At 36.7% G+C, this 21,877-nt stretch overlaps 1 protein-coding gene across 1 annotated transcript; it reads right to left on the bottom strand.

Annotated features, from left to right (window-relative positions):
- Nucleotides 1-413: 413 nt before the first annotated feature.
- LOC116167542 (H2.0-like homeobox protein) lies at nucleotides 414-20,762 on the bottom strand. Its single transcript, XM_031482925.1, has 2 exons — nucleotides 20,266-20,762; nucleotides 414-815 (listed from the first exon to the last, which is right to left on the bottom strand). Exons 1-2 carry the CDS (start codon nucleotides 20,591-20,593, stop codon nucleotides 457-459), a joined length of 687 nt encoding a protein of 228 aa, XP_031338785.1. The 5' UTR covers nucleotides 20,594-20,762; the 3' UTR covers nucleotides 414-456.
- Nucleotides 20,763-21,877: the final 1,115 nt, after the last annotated feature.

The raw sequence follows: 21,877 nt of genomic DNA, 5'->3' as shown, positions 1-21,877 counted from the left end.
ATAACCTCAAGTAACTCTTTTCTGTAAATGTTCAAGGATCACTACTATAGGTATATGTATTGGTACCAGAATTGTTCTCATGCAATTGTGGTACAGTCAATGGTATAAGAAGTTCAGTGACGGATTTAATGTTATAGGGGGCAAGCATACTATCATTCTAATGATTTTTTGTGCCTAGTAGGTATTTAATTGGCGGGGTGAAATTTGAAGAGTTGTTGCAATTGAAAAATGCCGGTATTCCAGTTGTTGCAGATTCATCCCAGTAAGTCCCAGTTCCCAGTAGGTATACTCCTCAGTGAGGATTTGGGCATTGGTGGCATTGATACGTTGTAAACGTTGCATCTGCAGTGTTTAAAGTGGACTCAGTCACAACAAAATAAAGATTGAAGTATCTAAATAACATAAAATTATATTTCTACTATATATAGGTACACAATTTAAAAATAGCACATTGAATCAGTCAACATCTGTTATTGAATCCACATCAATATGGACATCATGTTCCTGTGGCGAGTCTGCCGCATTTTCGCCCGTCTTATTTGCTTCCTTCGAGTGTCTCCATTTCATTCGCCTGTTTTGAAACCACACCTTAACCTGGGCATCCGTCAGTCCAAGCGTCGCGGCTAACTGACGACGATCCGGTTTTGTGATGTACTTTTGCAGTTGAAACCGTCTTTCTAAACCTTTCCTTTGCAAGTTACTAAACACCGCTCTCGACCATGATCTCTTCCGTTTTCCGATGGGCGCTGTGCAGGTTGTCGAATTAACGTTCGTTGTGGCTGTTGTGGATTGAGGTAGTGGGGGTATCCTTATTGCTGCAAACGGAAGAATAGGTAATTTAGGTTTAGCAAAACTGTGTTACGGTTTTACGTGATGAACAAACAACATATAAAACTCATGTCGATATGTATTGATAAGAATTCTTTAATTATTGATGTACCAATTTTTCGGCAGAAACAGCACACTGTCTTTAGAAACTCTGATGAACAAACAACAAGTTTACTACAAAACGAGGGCTTTGTCTGATACAACAAAATTAAAGCTAATGACTAGGTGGGAGTTTTAAGCCAGTAGCTGCCGACAAAGTTATTTTGATTTTAGTAAAGAAGTTTTTTTTAAATTCAGGGTGGCGCATATGTAAGTTTCCTAATGTAAACGGGAGAAGTAAAATTAAAGCCGTTACAGGTTAGCAGAATAAAAAATTTCAGACGAGAAAACAAATTTGTTATATGAACTTTACTCACATATTACATATTACCTTAAAAGCATGATCGTTTCGATCCTATCGAAAAATAATATCCCACGTCATGGGGAGGTGTACGCACGCCACCCCAGAGCCGTAGTCAGAGGGAGGCAAGAGCGGGCCCCACTGGGACCCACTTTGCCCGCTCTTGAAAACCTGCTTCATATGACGCAATGCAGCATGCTGATAAATGATCGAATATTTCTTTAAAATTTTAATAAAAAGAAAAGACGAGTTTTCTATTATTAAATAAGTTAGGTTTATTGTGTGTTTCCGTGGTTGTGTTTCCCAGATACCAAATTATGCGAACTGTACTTTGTAAGAACAAGTAAACCAAAAGCTCTACTACATGGGTATTGCCAGCGCAACTGATTAACATAGACAGACGGACATCTAGTAATCGAGTTTGTTCTTTTTCCCAAGAAAATTGGCGTATAAATGAGGATTTAGATCGATTTAAGGCAATAAGGTGATTGATGCCAAAATTAATTTTCGATAGTTGCACATTTGGAACCCATAAGCTTTCTCAAGAAAATTGGTCCCCAATTAGCGATTTGACCGATTTAGAGCAACAACGCTATAAATGAGAAAGTAACTTTTTGATACCTGGACCCCATAAGCTTTCATATAGAGAAAACTCGAAGCCGATATGAGGTCTAGAGACTGAGCTATAGCATGCAACAACAGATAGACGGGCGATCTTTTTTGTCTTTGTGAGTGCTCTCACTCCGTTCTTGTGATATGAGAAATTATAATCGATCTTGACTGGGAATGGGGAAGAAAGCGGTAGTTAATATAAATAGTAGGTATGAATATACACTAGTGAGTTACCATGGCTGTTAAAGTTTGGCCGCCCATCGAATATTGTTTATTGGAACCCTCTAATCAAATTTGGAAGGGAGGCCGGTGGATCCACCGGTAACTTCCGGTTTCATGACGTCATAAAGTGCGCAATTTCGCTAATTCAGAAAAATGCTTCTATCTCAGTAACCACTTGTCTCATTTTCATGATCTTGGGCTCATCGGAAAGATTTTAAAATAAGACAGAACTTTTATGAGAAATGCAAATTGCGTTTCGCGAACGGTTTTCGCGAAATTTGGTAAAATTAAAAAAATTCGCGAATTATTTTTTTTCTTTGTGACACGGGTAAAACGTTATTAAAATTTGTAACTTACGAATAAACATTTTTATAACCTGTTTCACCTACGGTTTTTCGCAAAATTTGAAAAAAATTCCTTTTTTATTTGGATACTTGTAAATCACAAAAAAACATTTTTGGAATTTGTTTCTTTCTCTTTTAAACCTAATAATCCCGGCCAATAAAAATTGCTTCCATTATACTTACCGAGATGTAATCCGTTATTCTAATACATCAGCCACCCATATTTTGCGTATATAAATGTTTAAAAAATGGACTTCTAATAAAATAATATGCAAGAAAATACAGTAATAAGGAAATATCTCGGGAAATATTAATGTAGATTAGAAATTTTGCAACAATAAGTTCTGTACAAATAGTAAATTGTATCTCACAGGTCCCTTATTCTCTAACCCTATTGTATCACACCAGTGAAATATTTTTTCTCCACCACCTGAATAAGACGCTATTTTGTCACACTTTTTGGTGCAAAAAATGGGCGATTTCGGGAGTCGTCGGTATCACCATGGTAACTGTCCAAAAAGTAGGTACTTTTTGGATTTTTTTATCTACCTCTGAAAGATGATGTAGTCACATCCTGTTATAGTGACAAAGAGAGGTAGAGCAATGCAATGATTTGGGCCGAGGACATCGCCATTTTTTCGACTTCCATAAATTTTCGGTTATTTCCTGATCCAATATCAATGAAGATTTTTCAGATATACCGTCGAAGGGTAAAAAATGATGAACCAAAATAACTACGACATTGGCATCACACGTTCGTACGTGTACTGTTTTTTTCCCTCGGTCAATGCATGTACCTATCACATGAAAGACGATTTTCGTATCAGCCTCCTCGTGGTCAATCATAGCCAGCATCTCTTTCTCAGGTCCGACCTACTTGACAAATTCGCCATGTGTGATGTATAGACCACAATTCGGAAGCTGAAAGCTTGAAATCGCTATTTCGTTTAAATACTGAAACAACTCAATTTTGAAGGCAGAGAAATGTAGACCAACACTTCGAAATTCGAACATTTGGGCCAATCTTCAGTCGAAAACCGCTGCCATGGTCGTTTCTTGTCTCTCCTTCCTAGTATGAGTCCCACACTAAGTATGTGTAGTCTGCTTGCTTTCCTCAGCTCATTGTCAATGTATTTTAAAAAACATCTGTTACCGTATTCCTCAAAAGTTGAAGCACCCCGGGGAAGCAGAGTGAATGAGAGCGCCTCCATCTACAATAACTGCATCGTACACAGAAGGAAGATCTGTCACATCATCGGGAGGCTGTATAGCAATAACCTCTTTATGTGGGCAATCTAGAATATCTGACTTCTTTAGCGGTACATTTTTCCAGAAGAACTAGGGAAGGGGTAAATTCTTGCACTTCATGTGCGAAAAACTCATCGATGCATCCTTTCTTTGACTGTGTGGCTACGTACATCTTGCCTGGAACAGACGCAGTTTCTCTTAACATTCCAATTTTTTGTGGCTGTGTTCTCTTCCTCTTTGGTGCTTGGAACAGATGGAAGATATTTTTCTTTATAGAAACATCAATTGTTTTAGTCCTATCGATGATGATCTTCTTTACGTAAGTTTTGTATTGAATCATCCCACTTTCTTGCCACGGATTGCCTATCTTCACTTATTGCACCTTGGAGATTGCTGAGTTCGCTTCCAAACTCGGTGAATGGATTTCCATGCGCAGTAACATAGCATCAGTCATAGACTTTACATCAGTAAGAAAGTCGTTCTGATTCTTCAGACCTTCATCGTGGTGAAAGAGGTCGTAGTCCACATCTTCTTGCGCGTTTGAGGCTGTTTTGAAGTCTGCGACTCTTTTACACACATCGGGACTGTACAATGACCAGTTCATCATTGATATTGGATCTTGGGTCAAACCAATTAGGTCTCCACTTCCCTTAATTATCTTGTTTATTTGTTCGTGACTCTGATCGATAGCAATGATTGAAAATTGGCTTCTTGATCTGTTTACGACAAACTTTCCAGCAATAAATTGAGAAAGAAGGGATGTTGGTAATATTTTTAAATCCCGAAAGTGAATGGGAATTGGTTTAAAAGAGAAAGGAGCAGATTATAATAATGTTTTGCGTAAATTACAAATATTAATAACGTTTTACCTGTGAAAAAAATAATTCGTAAATTTTTCAAATTTTATCAAATTTTGCGAAAACCGTTCGCGGAACGCGATTTGCACTTCTCATAAAAGTTCTGTCTTATTTTAATATCTTTCGAATGCGCCCAGGATCATGAAAATCGGACAAGTGGTTACTGAGATAGAAACATTTTTCCGAATTAGGGAAATTGCGAACTTTATGACGTCATCAAACTGGAAGTTACAGGTGGATCCACCGGCCTCCCTTCCAAATTTGTTTAGTGGACCCCAATAAACAATATTCGATGGGCGGCCAAACTTTAACAGCCCTGGTAACTCACTTGGGTTTTTAACATTGTATTCATACCTACTAAAACTAATTCCTTTTATTGAAAAGTTTCATTACAATACCTTGAATAGCTCTATTAAATTGAAAAAAGAAAAAAATTATAGCCAAAGTGATAGCGGTCGGGGCGGAGGGTGCCAGTTCGTCGAGATCTTTCATTAGAATACCATGTAGGCAGTGGTGTAGTGGAGCCGGGGCGCAGCGGAGCGCTGCTCCGGCACTGCTTGTGAGAGGGAAGCGGCGCTCCGGCACAGGATAGGAGACGGAGATAAGATAAGTGATGATAACTAATGATATTTGCGACTTAGATAAGCCTTACACCTTTAGAGCAATAATTTATTCAAAAATCTACGAACTGAAATTGTTTCAAAACCCATTTATTTTACTGCAAATTTTTAAAAAATTTTCTGGACCCCAATTTTGCTTGGGGGGGGGTGTATTCGATACCCTTGGTTGCCTACATTTTAAGAGCTCCGGCACTGCTAAATTTGGCACTACACCACTGCATGTAGGGTAGAACTAGTGTTTACCAAAACAATTTCAACGAAAATACCTATTGCATAACATTTCATTACTCAAAAAGTAGTTCAAAACCACTGAAGTGGGTCCGGACGGACGGACAAAAGAACACAATAATAGGAAACAATTTATTTCTTTTGTTGATTTTTAAAAATTGTCCCAATTTATGATGTATTCGATGTCGATTATAGTATTCGATGAACATTTTGTATTTTACATCCACCTTTCTAGGTCTATCTGATAGAGGTTGACTCATACATCATTATTTTAAATGGGATTTTGACGATAGGACGTATCTAAACGGTTCTTAATTTATTTGTTTCTTCGACATTTTTGGAAAGATGTTAGGTGCTAAATTGCATTTTACATAAATCAAACGAGACAAACTCATTATTTTTAAGATTTGCATAAATGTTCAAAAAATTTTTACTGTTACATTCAACATTGAAAAATAGGGACAGTTCCCAATTACTTTATCTAATAGTTTTTGTAGAAAGTGGAGGAAAACGAAAATTATGCAGTAGTTACATTTTTAATTATTAATTGTCTTTTATCTAAGAAAACTATGAAGAATCTTACAAATAAATGGTCAAATATTAACAAAGCTTACGGAAGCTATACAAGTGGCGCGGCCGATACACCTTACCTGAGCAAAATTTATTTTTTTATGTAACTAGATTGCTATTATAATGTAGAAACGCAAAGTGCATAATATACGGTCTATAGTTTAATTGCGCACACAGAGGAACAGTAAAATTAGATGGCTTTCCCTTCATTGATTGCTTAAAAAATGTTAAACATAGATTTCCGTTTTAGTAGGTAACGAAGATTGCATCAATTCAATATATAACGATCTATAAAGAATGTGATAATAGTTGTTTGTACCAGTTTTGAAAGTGATACTTTTTTTCATATATAAATTTGCAGTTTGATTAACAAGGCCACAAGGGCGAAACTCGAATTAATCAAGCAAATAAGTGATAAATATACACAATTTTTTGCGTATAGTGACCCTTTTTGTACGATTTTTTGATTAAAAAAGGTCCGGTAATTTGATCAATGATCACTTTGCAAAAACAGTAATATGCGCACCTTAATTACACACTACAGGTGTTACATATAAGTATAAAATTTGGGTAGATGGAGAGTGGGGGTAGAGGGGATCAAAACAAGCATTTTTTTTCCATATAAACCGAGGGTCCAAGTGGTTCGTTTGGGAGCCACCCCCAAAAAATTGGCGCATTTCTTCTTTAATTTCTTTCTCAGAAGCTATGAGTTAGAAAGACTGGTTTTCGGGTATGCCCTTTCCGATTTTGCAAAACAAATTTCAAAATTCTTACCACGAAAGGGCGCACCCCTAAATATGAGCTGATTTCGACGAAATTTGGTATCTGGGCAGTTTTTGAACATGAAAATCACGAAACTGAATTTAGTTTTTGAAACTTCGAAAAAAAATTCCACTGCATTTTCTTGCCGGACAACGAAAATGGAGAGAATTCCACGAAATTCGTTGTGTACATACTTAATAAATTAAGGAACAACAAAATTGACGGTTTTTTAAGATTACTTTTCAAACAAGTTATACTCATTTCAAGATTGGGCTTTCGTTAAATCGTTACTTTTTTTTGTTATTTTCGACTTTTTCAATTAACTACATGCAAAATGAGATCACTCACTAGTAGACGGGGGACACTTTGCGACCCGAAGCCCTAATCTTCAAATGTGTATTATACCTTTTGTTTGAAAAGTGATTTTAAAAAACTGTTCGTCAATTCTATTCCTTAACGACTAAACACCAGTAAGTCAACCCCAAGCCTAGCGCAGAAGTTTTAGAGGTGTTGGTGGATTATGTGATTTCTATTTTACCGAATATAACTCATTTCTTGATTAGTTGATTAAGACGATTTTAGGCAATAGTAATCTTACACATGGTAGTACCAGGGCAGGGGCGGGTTCTTGTGTAGTAGTGTATCAGTAATGCTGAAGGTCCTGGCAACGTAAGCGATTCTTCAGGATAGACGATTGAATGTTATTATTACGTGGTTACCTCTGTAGGTTCTTCAAACCGCGTTGCTTCTCGGAAAGCAGAGCAACATTAGGGTGGTCTGGGTATCTAGGTAAGTATCGTCCCTCGGTACAGCGTCAGAGTTGGGTTCTTCCCAACACGTTGTTTGCCATTTTCCCATTTTCAATTAGGCAGGGGCTGCTTTGTAAAAAATGACACCTGGGCATGGGCGAGTATTTTTATTGGTTTGGTAGCTAAAGTTTCTCCCAGTTTACGGTCTGGAGTTTGTTTGGGGTACGATTTCATAAATTGGGCGACACAAGATGTAAAGAGTGATCTCGTTATTTGGCAGGTGTTTCTATACTTTTTGTATTTTGTATGTGGACGAGCTGTCCTGGGTTACGACCCTGAACATCTTTTGAAAGCTTTGAAAGCTTAAGGCGCTAGTTAGTTGTAGGATTACAGGGATTTTCTTTATTTTACAGTCGGGATTATCGAGGTTGCGACGTAGCGTATTCATGATGACTTTTAGGGAAATTACCCACGGGTTGTCGACTTATGGCTGTCAAGGAATCTGCTTGAACGAATAAAATAACTTTGATTGGCAGACAAAAATATAGTAGTTGGAATTTGGTTGTTGGAAGAGAATCGTGATGCGCTTCAGACTAAACTTCAAAAGAGCTCGCGTGAAAGCGCGAGAGAGAAAAATTCAGATGAAGTCGCGGTGAAATTCGCGTTAACAGTCGTGAGAGTGTTTGCGTCAAGTCGCGAGCAGATAAGTGAATCGCCAAAAAAAAATTACCGAGTGTCCAAAATTTTTATTTGCGAGATAAGGAATTGGTGGTGAATATGGCTAGCTAGTTTTAAAACACGTAGTAAAATACAATAACCTTGAAAACTAGAAAAATGGACTAAAAGTAAACTGCACCACAGAATCCACTTTTATGTTATTTTGACGCTTACCGCCGGCGCCGTATCAATTAATTTGTGAATGATGTTTGTTTGAATTCCAAAATAACAGCAGCAGCATTCATTTAGGGGACCCAGAATTTTGCGTCGATCGTCCTTTCAACCAATTAGGATCACCAAAATGGACCATTCTTCGAGTACGACCCAAGTGATATCGCCATTATTGTTCCTAATTAACTAATTTTTTAATTGACCTGGATCAGAATCGATGTTTAAAAAAGAGAATTCTGACATTTTGCATCCTATTTCCAAAAAAGTTCCCTTGCTATAGATCGTCCAGTATAAAAACAGTCGCAGGTAGCCGTCAATTGCAAAACATACCTAAAATGCGATTAAAGCACGGCGAGTTTTAAAAGTTGCTAACTAACGTTATTTCTAATATGGCATATGCAACTATAATTTAGCGCTTTGGCTCGTATCCTAAATGTATGTGATTTAGAGTAGGTATGCTGCCAAATCTGTTCCACTTTTTAATCGCAGTATTGATTGACGTTTTGAATGAATGCACCAAACGGTAGAAGATTAAATACCCACTTTTGACATTTCCTTCATATATGGCAGCATGAACGAAGCATTTAAGACTTTGGTTGAAAGCTGCTTCTTATTTAATCCACGCCAACTACTTTTCATATTCTATATATTAGGCTTTTGCATTAGGATTTTACAGGTACCAACTTTTCTTCTGCTGCTGCAATAAGCCAACTATTTGAATATAACGTCAATATGACTTCATTTTATTTCCCTTATTTTTAAATTATATTGCAGGTATAATAAAAAAAATAGTTAAGGGAGTGGTAAGTTAGTTAAAACAGAAAACTGACCACTGAAATTTTATCGTGCAACGTTAGTACTGGAAAAAATTAACATTGGTTTTATTATTATTATTATTATTGTAGCGAATATTCCAGTAATCCTGATAGACGTCGGGGCACCATGAAAGATTAGTCATTGGCGATAAAGAAACTAGGCGGGTGTGACCCAATGTTTCCGAGAAATATGGTGTGTTTTGTTGTAGGCTTTTCGAGAACACTCGAATTTTCGATGTATGCAAATCAAATTGGGTTTCACTCATGGTTTCACTATTTTTTGTCGATAATAGGGCCGTCTTATCTCGCAGATGGTAATTGTGCGATACACAACAGCAGAATTCTCATTCAAATGGATGTATAAACACATTTTTTTTGCATTGTTTAGAAAAATTAAAATTAATGCAACCAACCCTAACGAGCCATTTCGAAAATACAGAAATAAATAAACATGACAGTTTACTTCGCAGTACAAAACAAAGGCAACAAACATGCAAGTCTAAACTTGTTCCGAAGCTATTCAAGAAGAAAACCCTTCTTGGGCTTTTCCAATATGATACCTACAGTTAAAATCCCGACCCCTAATTATATTAATTATTTAGGTAGAGAATAAACCCATCAATCGTTTGGCGTTAAATGAAATGAAAATTTTGTGATGACGTTACGCGTCTCGCAACAACTCTTTACCTCATTTTAAGAGAGACGAATTAGCGGCGCCTGCCTTATTTCTGCGTTTGTTATACAAAGCGCTCACATCTTGCGTGGAATGAAGAAAGAATTCGTACAAATGGGCTTAATATAGATACATGTCTATTAGTATCATATAAACACTTAACAATCCTGAATAAACAAACAGAAATATTAAAGAAAACTACTGTAAACTAAAGTGTCGGGCGTGTGTTTACGATAACATTAAACCCCAAGCTGTTTAGATTAGAAATCACATAAAATTTGGGGCTCATCATCGGTTATAAACGTTTAGTTTTAAGCACAATAAAAGCTTGTATTATTAACAACCCGGCCATAGAGATTCGCTTTTATTATTAGACAACTGAGCCGTTTGGGTTATTAACGTTTGTATTGAAAAACATTGCAATCCCATGAACAATGTTGAAGATTGCATACGAAGATTAAGTATGCGTGCGTGTGGTAGCATTAGATCACAATGTTTGTATATGCATACTGTTCGCGAGTGAGATTTACCAGACAAAGTCCTGAGTGTTTATTGGTGTTAAAGTATCCTGACATATGATTACATCCGGGTACTGATAATTTAGAACATCGATTACAGATTTAAAGCTTCTACTAGACGAATAACGTTCACTAACAACCCATACGTTTTATTGTGAGATTTATTTATCTACCGAACTATTATTAAAATATGTTTTACTAATTATGTACACAACAGCTACGTAATAAAAATTTATTGTGGTCGTAAATATTCATTCTAATATTCATCTGTGGACAGTGAATAATTAAGAAAAAATTCCATTTGCTTTGTAAGGGTTTGAGCTTCAAACACTACTGAGATATGACGTTGGTTGATTGCATAACATCTGCCCAATTGTATTAGCACCATACATGCGTTCGAAACGGCACAGTGGTTGTAGCAGCCCATTAAACATTTATTATTAAGTTTACGTTACATACTTAACTTCATTATACTGTAATGTAACTACACTACGCCGTTTCCATAGAACACTCATGTAACATTTAACATGAACGTTACCAATTCTCAACAACCTGTTATGTAACACAATATAACAGTGTTATACCTATATCTGATATTATATACCGTAAATATATCTTCAATTGACTTATTGCAATAGTAACCCTGCACAAGGGTGTGGAACCCTCCACAAATTTTGAAATGCCACGAGAAGTCAAATGACCCTTAATTTGGAAGGGGTTTACTATTTAAACAACCATTTTTTTGAAAACCTACCGATTAGTTACCGAGAAATCGGGATTTAAAGCTTCAAGGTTAGAACATTTAAAAAAGAAACTCAAAAAAGTGTAAACTAAAGAATTCAATACTCCAGATGGCCATACAGTATTGCAATTCAGATCTTACCTTCTGGTATGCACATTCCCAATAAAGGACCAAGAGTCATTATCTTTTTCGCGGAATTGTTATACTGTTCTAAGTTACCGAGTAAAAAATCAGTCAGATTTGAATTCAATTAAAATTAACCACACTCTTAATTAGAGTAAAATAATCTCTTGAGTCTGTAAAACTACTAACGTACTTCGCATTAAAGTAATAATTACAAACTCATTGAACTCGACCTTACGTTTCAGTAAGGGATTTTTAAACAATCCCCACTGTGTAGAATAATAATAATAAATAATATAACGATGCTCTTTTAGATTGTAAAGTCAAAATCGTCACGTTGTATTGCAAAAAAGTACGTTAAACTCATCAACGTTAGATAGTAACAATTATTAAGTGTGATTTCATTTTTATGCGCATTCCCTGAAGTCTGGCATTAATGGCTTCACAAACGACGGTTAAACACAGTAAAATGGTAAATAGCTTGGTGGATAACATTCCAATATTTTTACTTATTCTTTAACCTTATAATCATCTTTTCTGAAATCGGACAGAAATCTGCTACTGATTTAATCAGCGTTTAACACGGCATGCCTACGCTAATAAAAATAGGCCATTAGAACCTTCTCCAAATACCAATGCCGGTTTCATGAACGTAATTTCGTGTAATAAAATTACCAATGCTTTAACCTATGAATTTTGCTAATAGATTCTTCAATTTTATAGGGGAATAAAATTTTTGTCGAAGAAAAACTATTTTTATAGCCTAATTAAATATCGCAACTACAATATATAAGGCTCGTTATACCTATACTAAACTTCTATTACCTCGATACCGTCACAAAACTATAAAATTTTTAAATGATACGTTCTATCTACACGGACTCTGCAATTGAATATAGCCATAACTAGTTTTATTGATGTAAAAGTAATAAGAACGTCTACTAAATTAGGTGGTAATTTTATTTATATGGTTACTAATATCGTATCAACCAAAACCATCCTTTAGAATGTTGTTTTATTATTATAATTTAGTAGCTTCCTAGAAGAAAAATTGATTATGCTTTATGGCATTAGAAAAGATTCTCAATGAGTATTTTTAAGATCGTATTAGAGGAACGACAAGTATTTATATAGTGATACTCGTTTACGAACGTATTCGTTAGATTAATTTTTAAATTGAAAGATAATATATTTTAAGGATTTTTACCTGGTGAGTATCTCCTTCATTTACATTTCTAATATACAACAATTTTAAGATCTATGATCGATCATAAATAAAGACGAACAGGTAGTATAATTTAGTGTGGCGTTGTAAAACTGTTATATTAAATAAAAGAATTTAAAGAAGCTAAAATTATTATTTTATTGCACAACGTGATAACTTAAAGATGTAGTATTAATATGTTTATTATATCATTTAGAATATCTACTAGCCGATGCTCAGCTTTCTTTAATTAATAACGTGGACAACAGCAGAAGTTAAGCTCCTTATTTGTTATTAGTAGGTATAGTAATATCTATGACTATTTATTATCCTTCGTCGTATGGAAATACAGAAAACATGGTCAAGTGCTGTACAGAAGAGACGTGTTACTTAGGAACACTCGCCACCAAAATTATCGGATAACGCCCATCGGGCACATCTCTACATGAGATATCAGATTCACATCTCTGCGTATGCTTTGAATCACATTTTGAAAAATGAGGTATGGAAGTCATTGAGAAACTTTGTTTTTCGATTTCGTTGGCGCAATTTTGAGATGTTATTATTATTATTATTAGCGTTCAATATTATTATCTTCTACTTTTTAGCTTTCTGCCTACTTTTAGAATTTTTGTGCAATTAAAATCAGATTTTCTGCAAGTGTTGGATTTTTGTTCGTACGTGCATGTTTTTTTAACATATTTTACTGATATGTTATTGATTGATCATATCTTCAATAGAAAATTTTTCTTATTTCTCCTGACGGAATAGGTTTAAATAGCCAGGTTTAGTCTTCCCTTTTTCAAATGACACGGTCCTACCCCGAAAGTCCTTCGCATTTTAAGAATTCAAAACTTTGAGTTCTGATAATATCAATTTTGTTTAGGATACGATTGATAGGGGACTGAAGATTACAGAAAAACGTGTTATAATTTGCCATATCTCGGAGTTTGTTGGATATTTGTGTTTTATGGCAACATAATTTCAAATTAGGAAGATGTTTAAATTGATTCGATTGCAATTTATGTAAAAAATTCAAGGCGGAGTGCGACTGGGGCCAATGCTTTTTTGTTCTTTTTGTATTTCGATTTGGACATTCCGGTCACGCCAAATGCGTGGCGACGTTATTACTAAAAACCCAGGAAACTTGACAGATGCCTACAAAATTGTGCATGAATTTGAACCGACACAAAACACTACGGGGGGATCAAATATTCGGCGACTACTACACCTGCACCAGAACCAGGAAATAAATTAGGATAAACAACACCCCAGATCAAACGTGAGCAGAAACTACACTTTTAAAGCATCATCTGGAGGTCGGTCAACACTATTTCAAGATACTCAAGACATGCAAGAAGCTCAGCCGGGCGCGCAGTCGGTATGTTTTTTCTCGACAAACATTGTAAAACTTGTGGAAAAAAGGTCATATCGGTCGAGGTTGTAGATAGCAGTCACAACGCACAACCTTGTGATAATCCACCCTTATATGGTTAGGCAACACACTTTTACATCTGAAACAAAAATATAATACGCTCTGTATATAACCAATCGACCGTTTTGCGCAGATGCCGAATACTAGGGGATTTTGGTAACGAAGCTAGGGGAGAATGAGAAAGAAGATGGCGACGGGGTCGACGGAAGGCATCACAGGTTCCCGGTTTTTATTCTTGATTATTTTGGTGGTGGTGTTTTGAAGGTGTATTTACAGGTAGTAACCATTTTATTCTTTCTTGTACTAACTATTAATAATTGAATTTCTTGCCACAATTTTATTTTATTGTGCGTTAGCTATACGAAGGGGGGCTCCCTTATTTGATGTTTCGATGTTTGTGTGTGCGAGTGGGTCATTCTGTCTCCGTGGAGTAGGTACCTAATACAGTTCGATCTTTCGCTGTATCTGTTGCGGATTGCAGTTCTTAGCATTTTAGCAATGCGAGTAGGGGCCCTTTCATTAACATTTCCTCAATTTAAAATATGTTCTGCTTGCGCAATAATCGATTTTCACATGAATACTTGCTATTGGCATTCTCATGTACTTTTCGTGTTAAATTAATTTATGTTAACCGAAGAAGAGCTTACGTTAGAAGCTCTAACTTTGGCTACAAGGGTCCTGGGTTCGAATCCCAGGTAAGGCATGGCTGTTTGTGATTGTATAGTGGGTTGAGTGGGAAGAGTAGCAAATTGCTAACACTCTGCCCACTATAAAATAAAGGCAATTAAAAAAAAAAAAGTCTGGAGTAGAGTCACACCATTTACATGTTTCCTATGTACATGTACATCTCAATTGATCGTACAGGTATTTTGATGTGTTTTTGTACTGAATTGATTTATCATGTTTTCCACTGCACTTATGATGTCTTGTGTATTTTGATTTTATGCATTTGATTTGATTATCTGATTTTTATCATACCATTTGAGATGTTTTATTTATGTGTATTTTCTCTTGCATTTTATTGCTGTAGGTGATTTATTTCATGTCTTAGTGTGGCCTATGCCGGGGTTTTTGTCCCGTAGAAGGTTTCTCTGGCACGGTCTTGTGTGCGTAATATATTTATTTGTTCTTGTCATTTCGTACGCATAAAAGTTCTGTCTTTTATTTAATTCTCTTCCCGATTATGTCTCACGTCCCAACACGTAAAGAACCGATTATACAACGTAGGAGTCCATTCGTGCCACCCATATCGAGCCGACTACGATCCAAATTCCAAAGTGCCGCGAAACGTCCATCGTTTCGACTTGAAAGGTAGGTAGATAAGTATAGGGTAAGTCAACGTTTAAAGTGTCGTCTTGATAGACCCCTAGGAACATTACAACCTCACAAGTTACATTCTTGGAGCTGCAAGTATTGACCAAGAAAATGTAGATTATATGGATTTGTTTGGAAAGGTAAACGTCAGGAGATAGGAATCCAGCGGGTCGTGCATTAATGGAAGTGCTCATCGACGGGCACAAATTGAAGGTGCATCCCGACACTGGTGCACCATGTGCCATAAGCAGTGAGATAACAATACTTTCTATTTATAAATACACGGCTTAGAATCAATTGCCTTGACCGCCTCCCTATACACGTGATGATTGAAAAAAGGTGGTGTATTCCAAATGGGCGTCAACTACATATGTGATCACCAAGAAAAATGGAAAACTTAGAAACCCACTCTTAATCCTCACCCGATTATCGACGAACATCTATTCCCCAAACCTGAACACATTTTTTTCAGCCATTTGGACAACACAGGGGTCCATACGCACCTCCCAGTTTACGAAGAGTTTGCTGAAGCCCTGACACTCACTACCCCAACCCATGGATTGATTTAGCCCACGCGCAAAGTCTACGGTGCGGCAAACATTCCTGAAATATGGCAGTGACGTATGGAACCGTGCTTCAAGGACTCCCTAATGTAAGGAAATTTTTTCATGCAGAAAGTATCAAAAGACATGAAAATCGTCGATTTAGCCTTGAAACAAATGAAATCTTATGGTCTTCAATTTAATAAGGAGAAATGAGTTTCAATAGAGTTTCTTGGCGACAAAATCGATGAGGAAGGTCTTCACAAGTCACAAAAACATATTCAAGCTATTCGTGATGCACCAAAACCATCGTCACCAGAAGATTTGCAATTGTTCTTAGTCAAGAGGTTACTCACTACAACGTTTTGAATGGACACCGAAGGAGGAGAACGCATTTGAAGACATAAAAATAGTTTGATTTCGCCCCAGGTTCTTATATCCTACGCACCTGACAGGAAATATCTAGGGAAATACGAACTCATTGGTAAATGCTTGGTTTTTGAACATAATATTGTTCTGCCTAAACTTAGACAAGCCGTTCTTAACGATTTGATGAAAGGCGTGGCGCGCTCCATCGTGTAATGACCAGGTGCAGACATCAAACGTCTGCAAAATCTTGCGATAACTGCGCCAAGTATGCACATGCGCCGGGAACATCACTATGGGAATGTCCCCACGGACCTTGGGATGCCGATTACCCAGGTCCCGTTGCTGGAAAAATGTTAAATAGGTGCTACTACGGCGTCTGCGACAATCACAATTCTCAGTGAACTTTTTGCAACCTATGGAGTTCCCCAGATCGTCGTCTCAGATAATAGCACTCAGTTCGTTTCCATTGAGTTCAGAGAATTTTTAAAACACAGAGGTGTTAAGTACCATTTTACTGCTCCTTATTATCCTTCAACCAACGATCAAGCCGAAAGAAATGGCCAAATCGTCAAGGGTTACCTTAAAAAAATGGTCCATAAGACGTAACCTGAATGAATTTCTTTGTCAATACGGACAGCCCTGCACTCTACCACTGGATATCCTCCTGTACAACTCTTTCTGAGACGATCACCACGAGGTCGCCTTGACCTACTCAAGCCTGAAGATCTGTACACCAAAATCACATACAACGAGCAAATTTTGAATCGTAAATTCGGTTGTTTGTAACTATAGTTTTAGCCAGCACAAGTCGTTTATTTTCTCTAGGCTAACCTGCGAATACAAGTGGGTTCCTGGCACAATCATTTCGCGCCTGGGCGACCTCCACTACAAAATTGATTTCTTCGACAAGCGTTTCAAGAGACATGTCGATCAAATCTGGGCGTACCAAAATCCGAAATCTCAGCAACGCCCTGATGATGATAATAATACCATCGCTTGTATTACTATGGAACAAATTCTGCAACTCGAAATCGACCCAAAAATTGCGGACTACGTTGGGTTTCCGACGTTGCTAACATTAAAAAGAAATACCACAGCATTGGTCCAATATAGTGAACAATAAACACAACGCATGATAGCATATCAGTTACCCCTACAACATACATTTTACCGTACTTCTTTGAGCGATTGATCAGATCGCTGAGTACGGCAGCGTAATGCTGGTTGTATTCACTTGGCCTTTTGGTTCTTTATCTCTAATAGCGCAACATTTGTAATCCTCGTCAATACATAGCACAAAATTAGCATTAAATTATTTGCTGCAATTTATTCTGAAATTTTTCATGGCCATCGTTTAGGTTCGCCGTATCATTTAATTTTTTTAATATCTCGATCAATTGCACACATTTTTTTTATCGGCAGCAATAAATGGCACACAATACTCACAACATTATTGGTATAGCAAATGTGTTTTGTTGAATCGGCCTTAGTCTACTCAATGTGTCGAAGATGGTGGCACTACTGATGCAGATATTATTGGGAATGGGGCCGTGTAAATACGATTTTTATAATATGTCATCCCATCCGCATAGTTTCGCACTTTTTCATTACAAAAAATGTAAGACTGGATTGCCGCATCTAAGACTCCTCGGATCTTAATTCATTTACTATAAAAGATACCAAAACGAGCTTGTAGCAAAATTGTACACAATTAACGTCGTCATGTTTCTAAAATAGTTCTGAACACGAGTGGCGTGTTGTTTTCTAGTGGCGTCTCAAACTCATCTACCTACTTTTAACTGGAACACGTTTTTGAAATTTTTTTGAAAAACTAAATCGCGCCGGCGGCTATGTTATGACTTGAGGCGCAGACTAAAGAGCTCTTCCATGTTTTTTCTAACAAATCGCGCCGGCCGCGGCGGCGACCAAGTTTTGAATTGAAGCATAAGCTGTCACATAATTTTTTGAGGCACTTTATCGAACAAAGAACACTTTTGGTTAACAGTTAATCACGACAATTTCCACCATAAAAACCCGCATGCCAGCAGCAAAGATGGTCACTGAATGTTTGGGGTGGAAAACTGGGTCGTTACTTCTTAGAGGGGCCCTTCAACAGCAACCGTTATTAAAGGTCCCTTCGTGGTGACTTGGTGGAACTCTTGGAAAATGTCCCTGTAGTTGCTGGATGACAGATGGAGTTCCTGCACATTACACCCATTCCGTTCGGAAATAACTTGATGAAAGGTTTCCGTATTCATGGAGGTCGCCGGTTAAGATAACCAGACTTCACTCACCTTGATTTCTTCCTCTGGGGCTACATAAAGAATGAGGTATTCAGGGCGGTATTAACTACTGTCGTGCCGTGTTGTAGTTTCGGGTAGCCAGAGCTATACTTTACTTGAAATTTAAAAAAAAATGACATTTGGTGTTTTTTGGATAAAGTACCTAAAAAATTGTCTGACAGCGGAAGACAAAACCTTTGTGCCTCAATTCTAAATTTAGCCGCAATTTAGTTTAGGTACCTCATAAATATTCGAAAAACGGTTCAATTTTGTGGAAGAAGTTTAGAACAGCGAAATAGCCAAAGTTAAGGGTATAATATGTTACTTAAAAAAGTACTTAAAAATGGTGAAGTGTACATGATGTGACTCATTTTTGGTGTAATAAAATCCTGTTAACAGCAACAGGGAAAATTACAAACTACAAAATATGTGGAAATTAGTGAATCGCAACTCATATATCGCACATAGATTCAAAACCGAAGAGTGTTTGTTAGCAGGGCCTCCCCTGGAGAACTTCAATCCTACAGACATCTCTTCTTCGGCCCGAATACGAGCGTTTTTAATGTAGGTACATTATTGATTTCTACTCTAGGATCACAATTTAAAATTTAATGTGATCCATTCTCCTATGTGTTGTCTCCAATTAACCTATAGAAATCTTTAACTCAGTGGATTGTAGACATTTTTTAAGTTAGATCTACGCCACTATAGGTAGGTACATTCCTTGATATTTAGTAGTTCGATTACTGGTGGCGCATATTTAATCACGAATATAATCGCTGAAGTTGACATTGGAAACAATATAGGTACCATTTTCCTTTACAATACTGAACCAAAGATACTACTTCATATACATAGTAAAAAACATAATTTATTATGACCATTTCAGAAAATAACTTTTCATTGTGTCTAACGCCAGTTTCAAAATTTTATTTTGCGCATGCGCAGTGCCAACTTTTTTATTTTGAAATTTGATACATAGGCGCTTGGAACAAAGGAAAATATAACGTTAGTTTCCAAATTTAAGTTTGCGCATGCGCAGTTCCAACTTTCTTATTTAGAAAAGCATTGGAATGAAATTCTTCTTATAAACTGAATCTTTCATATTTGTGGCCGGATTTTTACGATAACAGAAGTTGCATCTTACAAATGGCAAATGAATGTAATAGGAAATGCGCTTTTTGTAAATAGTTTACGATTACTTTTTAACTTGTTTAAATATGACAGCAAAAAAAACCTGATCAAACCAGTAAACTTATTAAATTAATTAACACAACTATTTTCTTTCATTTGAGTTTTTCTCTTAAATGTGATTATGTAATAATATAGGTTTTTATGGTTTATGCTATATCCAAAAAATGGTACTGTTTAAGAACATGAAATAAAAATTAGTAGTTGATTTAAAAAAAATATGTCCCCTTTCTCATGCAGAAGTACGCCACCCCTGACCCCACCACTGACTGGATTCCTTAAAAAGTTTCTTTCTCGTTGTTTTAAAGTGTTCCAGGTTCCAGGCAAAATTTTCACCCTGTACTCTCACCCTGACTCTCACATATAACTTCATTACCTACTTTAATCTGAATCCAAAACAGAACCTGCAAACAAATTAATTTGAATGCTTCTTATTAAATTTTATATTGCACATGCCGATGAAACTTGTGAAAATGTGGTAGCGCCACTACTATATGTAAATCGCATCTTTTACGCTAATTAATGGGTGTATAATCAAAGTAATTAAGAGTTTTATGATGTGCTAATTACCTACTTTATTGAGGAAAATGGAAGTAAATTTAAGAATTTCGTCATAATACACATAGCAGCCGTTCGATGATCAAAATTGCCCATTAGGTAGTGCAATAAAATGTTAAACGCATTTCCAAAGGCCATAAATTTGCAAAAACAAACATAAAGCGGTCTTACCTGGCCGGGTCGCAAACGGTCGAATCGGTTGTACCGTATAAATATTTGAGGAATTTGTACCAAAATTTTGACGAGCGAACACGTCGGAATGATTTAATACGGAACCACCATTTGGGCTTAATCTACAACACCTGAACAACGACGTTACACAATCGGAACACGGTACCGCCACTGTTGGTAAAGGTTTCGGTAGGTGGTGTAAATTTGACGAAATACTTTTTGGTGCACTGTCTTGATCCGAGCCTAATAATCGATCGATACCAAACTTTAAGGGCGGCGGTTTATCGGTTTTCAAACTGATCGCCGTATCGTTCATTTGGACTTCCATGACTACGAATTATCACTAATGTAATACTGGGAGATGTAAATCGCACGCGGCAAAAGCACCGAAATTGTTGGATTAACGCGATGTTAATCGGTGGCAAATCGTTTACTAATGGAACTTTAAAAGCTCCAACCTCCGTTCGACAAGCAGGGAGGAGCAATCTTTCTTGTTGGTCTCATTGGCTTCTTCATGCCTTTTGAAACGAGGCGTTTAAATTACAATTGCCTAAGTATGATCGTTTTATCTGTCAGTGGCGTAAACACTTCATCATAATTAGATTTTATAAACTTGTATGATGTAGTAGGTACCCTCCCACCTTTTTATGATCACTTTGGTATGCGTGATGCCAAAGGAGAAAAGTAGGTGTTCTTCATGCAACAAGCAAATTTAATTACGGGAATTTCGGGAATAAATTCCCGTATGCAATAATTTTTGCGAAAAAGACGAGAAGCATGTGTGCTAATTTGCCTCAGCAGTTGTGGATAATTAATAAGACAATAGCCTAAGGGTTGGCGGTTGAAGTGCCATGGGTTAAATTCCAAAATTTTAGATACCTATACCTACATACATACCTACGTCCGATAGGGGTACCGGAATTGAAAGTGATTTGTTGTGTCTTACAAATCGTTTAGTTAGTACCTCGGTTAGTGCCATATTATGTGCCAGGAAAAGTCCAATGAGTTGTTTTTCCAATTATAAATTTTCTCGAATTACTGAAATGAATTGGAAAACTAGCAAAGAAACAGCAACTTGATGAGAAGCTAAAAGGAACTTATTACTTAGTTAGTGAGAAATTGAAGGATACACAAGAAAGAAGTCGACGGAAATTCAAAACGGGAAACGATAGATTTCAGAAAATCTATATGAAACTTTCAGAGGAATTTATTGAAAATTATGAGACCCTAGAAGCGTATAAGAGGAACTTGATGGGAAATATGGGAACCCCCGGAGAGTAGCTATGAGAAAACTGAGAGACACTTATTTTAAACATTCCTGTCACAGAAGATCTTTTAGTTTGAACCTATATCCTTTACTTACCGCGCGCTGAAGAACAGCCGCAAACTATTTGGAACTAGAAACCCCTCTTGCATTGGAAAACAAGTTAACCTTGGAAAATCAAATGACCTTGTTGTATTCTCGTGGTCGCCATTTTTGTCTTACTGAGTATTTTTCTATTTGATATAAAAGCAGAAACTTTATAATTATTATATTTTATAGCGGCCTTTTATTGTATTCAAAAATAAATAATATACAGGACGTCCTAAAAATAATTGGTGCAATTTCCGG

The sequence above is a fragment of the Photinus pyralis genome, unplaced genomic scaffold (genome assembly GCF_008802855.1).
Source record: "Photinus pyralis isolate 1611_PpyrPB1 unplaced genomic scaffold, Ppyr1.3 Ppyr1.4_LG4, whole genome shotgun sequence".
Classification (NCBI taxonomy): domain Eukaryota; kingdom Metazoa; phylum Arthropoda; class Insecta; order Coleoptera; family Lampyridae; genus Photinus; species Photinus pyralis.
The sequence above is the reverse complement of the archived record's forward strand: the minus strand, read 5'-3'. Positions and strand labels throughout refer to the sequence as shown.

Excerpts from the sequence above, each read along its gene's own strand:
- LOC116167542 (XM_031482925.1), bottom strand. The coding sequence starts at position 20,593 with ATGGAAGTCCAAATGAACGATACGGCGATCAGTTTGAAAACCGATAAA. Across the intron at positions 816-20,265 it reads ACCGTTTGCGACCCGGCCAG|CAATAAGGATACCCCCACTA; the intron begins GTAAGACCGCTT and ends TTCCGTTTGCAG.